The following is a 3,248-nucleotide window of genomic DNA, read 5'->3' on the forward strand; positions in this document are numbered from 1 at the left end:
CCCCAACGAGCGCTGAAGGAGGGGCTGCTCTTTCTAGTGCTTCACTGACCGTATCTTATTCTTTGCATTGCTGGTTTCATAGCTTGAATTAGAAACAATTAGATCCTAGTTTGCTTGTAAGATACACGTTCTTACTTCTGCAGTAACAATCGGTAAAAATAAAGGTTCTTCAATAATCTTCTGGGTGGAATTTGTTTCTTTCTATTTACTAGTAGAGAAGAACCTTGTCACGTTTCTAACTTTTTCTTTCTTTTTCTGTTTAATCTATTGGCAGAGAACCATATTTAAACATGATTCCTTTACTTTTCTTTTCCTCGCGTTGACTAAGCTCATATTCTTTGTAAAGCATGGGTCCCCCTCTTTTGCCAAAAATTAATGTTGATGAAAAATATTTCGAATATAGAGAATACAATATGCAAAAACTAAATCGGATATCATAGCAAAAGCTGATGGTACTTTTGTTCCACGGGAAAAACGAAGGAGGCATGAGGAAAAAGGTAAGGCATCTCTATCTTTCCCTCTCACACTTTTTTATATTCTTTATTTAGTAAATGACAGAAAGAAACTAATAAGTGCCAAGCATTTGCTTATAATGTTTCTGTTTAGTAGCACATTTTTTTTTATGTACCTTTATTTTGGATCTTGCAAGGATAGAACATGACCAATTGTAATTTTGTCTGTATTCACTGTCTGACTTAGCAAATTTGCAATTTTGATGTCATGGCCTTGCTCATATAGATTATAGAAAGAGTGATTTGTGTAACTATGATTCTAAGTTATATATATGTATAGCATGAAACAGAATGTGTACTTGTGTTTGTAAACAATATGCATAGTGAACTTTTGTGCTGAGAACTCGGGACCATTTTTTTTTGCCACTCCTGCTTTTTAATGGGAGAAGTCAAAGGGTGATTTAATGGCAATAGGGATTAGTCATGATTGTGGTAGTGATTAGCTCTTTGTTTTGGACCTTTGGCCCCTTTCATAACCAAAAATATGAAAAGTTTTTAAATACACATGGCTGTGAAACAGTAGAATGTACATATGCTTGATATTACTTTGAGATGTGGAACTGATTTGGGATAGATGAATCTTTGTGTAGATTATGCTTCAGTTTCAATGAATTATATTCCTCTGAGATCTATATTTTTCTAATGGCAGGGAAAAAGAAGAAAGATCAACATGATGCTAATCAAGTGGGAGTGGGTCTGACTCCTGCTTATGGCGGCGCCTACGGGACAACACCTTCTGTAAGCATGTTCTCTGTTCGATTAGGATTAACCTACTGGGTTCTTTAGAATATGTGGTTTTTAGGTTAATTTCATCTTACTCTCTATCTTAATTGATTATGGATTTGACAGCATGTTTGTGATTACTATTCACCTGAAATTCAGCTAGTTAATTTTATATTTGGATTCGAAAATTAAGATTGACTTCTTTACAAACGAACTTTTGGTTGCTATAAAGTATAGAGAGCAGGCCAGCATTTATAATATATATTCATTTGAAGTAGGCAATGAGGATTGCATTTCTAGTCAGTTAATCTAGAGTGTTAGTTCTCTTTGCTGATGGAACACCATTCTTTGCTGATCCTATGTTGATCAACTTATTAAACATCAAACAATAATCCATCGCTAGTTACCTTGGCTAATGATAAACTAATGGAAATTAGTTTCACTTCCATTCATTAGTGAAAGAGTTCGTTGCTGAGATTCAAAAGGATACAGCCTGTTTGCAGAAACTGGTGAAGCTTAGCTGTCAATTTGTTGTGAAAAGAAAGTTCAATATCTCTTATTATGATCCTGACCTTCAAATTGTTGTTGCAGCAATTACAAATACCCTATCCAGGTGGTGTGAAATCTATGGTTCCTGAGGCTCCAGCTCCACCAAATAACATTCTGTTTATTCAAAATCTTCCCAATGAGACTACTCCAATGATGCTGCAAATGCTCTTCCAGCAGTATCCCGGTTTTAAGGAGGTCAGGATGGTGGAAGCAAAGCCAGGGATTGCCTTTGTCGAGTATGGAGATGAGATGCAATCAACAGGTGCAATGCATGGACTTCAGGGATTCAAGATACTTCAGCAGAATTCAATGTTAATTACCTACGCCAAGAAATAGACAAAAATGATTGGGTTTTCAGCTGCTACTAGGGGAGGGCTGACATTAGGACCTTCAACTTCTTGCAAGCGTGTCCTGTTATCTTTTTCATTCTTTGTTTGAACAGGAGGTTTAGAGTTTTCGTGTATCATTGTAGCTATGGGCGACTTCTGTCAAATATTTTCCTTTGCTTCTGAGAATCACTCAACAGTAATTTTTGCTTGAGTGTAATGTTGCAGATTAAATTAGATAATGCTGTTGCCAGTTATAATCACATATTGGTCACCCACAGACATTGGCCATTTTCAGTCAATCTTCGAGGCATGGCTGTTATCAGAAGGTGTTTTGATTGATCGCACATACTCGAAAGCTAAGGGTAAAATAATGTTGGGCTCTAAGCCCCGATTTACACAAAAAAAAAAAAAAGATAAAATAATGCCGGGCAAGCACTTGAATACAAATAAATGTTATTGATCCCGATTTGGCATCCCAAATGGCTGATGCGAGCAGGCTCTGTTACACCCTCTCTAATTCAGTGTTGTGTTTTTCCGCTTGATCTTTCAATTCCTTCCTCCACCCTTGAATCAATCTCTCTTGTCTCTTGATCAGCTCATCCTTTACTTTCAACTCCTCTTCCATCATAGCAATATCCTGTTAAGATGCAATACACCATTTCATCAGAGTCCCAATGATGCTTTGGGGGGAGTGGAGCAAGTGGTGGGAATTTACCTTCCTCAGTGTTTCAGACATGGTTGGTTGATCTTCACGTTGCAGACCAATGAAATACAGTTGAAGCTTTTTGGCAGCCTCCATGAAATCCCTGGCATGTTTCTCCACGTCAACTGAAACAATTGAAAAAGAAAAAACTTTTCAGCATGTATCATTTAATAGTTTTGTTTTAAGAACATAAACTAGTAATCTAGCGTCAACTGAAACAATTGAAAAAGAAAAAACTTTTCAGCATGTATCATTTAATAGTTTTGTTTTAAGAACATAAACTAGTAATCTAGTACTCTCGGCTTCTAGCTATATGAATGCGTCCAGCACTTCAATTAGTTTACACTAAATTCATGCCACACTATTCAAATTCATTCCCTTTTGATACAGTAGCAGACCCGGTGATAGAATGTCATGGAAAGCGTGATGAAT

At 36.6% G+C, this 3,248-nt stretch overlaps 2 protein-coding genes and 1 long non-coding RNA gene across 3 annotated transcripts in view; 2 read left to right on the forward strand and 1 right to left on the reverse strand.

Moving 5' to 3' along the window:
• The window catches only part of U1A (spliceosomal protein U1A), a 3,592-nt gene extending 1,204 nt beyond the window's left edge, over positions 1-2,388 (forward strand). Inside the window, exons 3-5 of the mRNA XM_011043760.1 lie at positions 404-497; positions 1,162-1,250; positions 1,827-2,388. Coding sequence (XP_011042062.1) covers positions 404-497; positions 1,162-1,250; positions 1,827-2,120 — 477 coding nt within the window. The 3' untranslated portion in view covers positions 2,121-2,388. The remainder of the gene's footprint in view (positions 1-403; positions 498-1,161; positions 1,251-1,826) is intronic.
• Positions 2,389-2,524: 136 nt separating this feature from the next.
• LOC105137871 (mediator of RNA polymerase II transcription subunit-like protein) overlaps positions 2,525-3,248 on the reverse strand; it is a 2,017-nt gene continuing 1,293 nt past the window's right edge. Inside the window, exons 2-3 of the mRNA XM_011043781.1 lie at positions 2,829-2,941; positions 2,525-2,750 (exon numbers count right to left, since the gene is read on the reverse strand). Of these exons, the coding sequence (XP_011042083.1) occupies positions 2,616-2,750; positions 2,829-2,941 (248 nt within the window). The 3' untranslated portion in view covers positions 2,525-2,615. The remainder of the gene's footprint in view (positions 2,751-2,828; positions 2,942-3,248) is intronic.
• LOC105137865 (uncharacterized) overlaps positions 2,933-3,248 on the forward strand; it is a 911-nt gene continuing 595 nt past the window's right edge. Inside the window, exons 1-2 of the long non-coding RNA XR_844659.1 lie at positions 2,933-3,005; positions 3,093-3,239. This is a non-coding gene — a long non-coding RNA (uncharacterized LOC105137865). The remainder of the gene's footprint in view (positions 3,006-3,092; positions 3,240-3,248) is intronic.

Source organism: Populus euphratica, unplaced genomic scaffold (genome assembly GCF_000495115.2).
Source record: "Populus euphratica unplaced genomic scaffold, PopEup_1.0 scaffold2.1, whole genome shotgun sequence".
In the NCBI taxonomy this organism is placed as follows: domain Eukaryota; kingdom Viridiplantae; phylum Streptophyta; class Magnoliopsida; order Malpighiales; family Salicaceae; genus Populus; species Populus euphratica.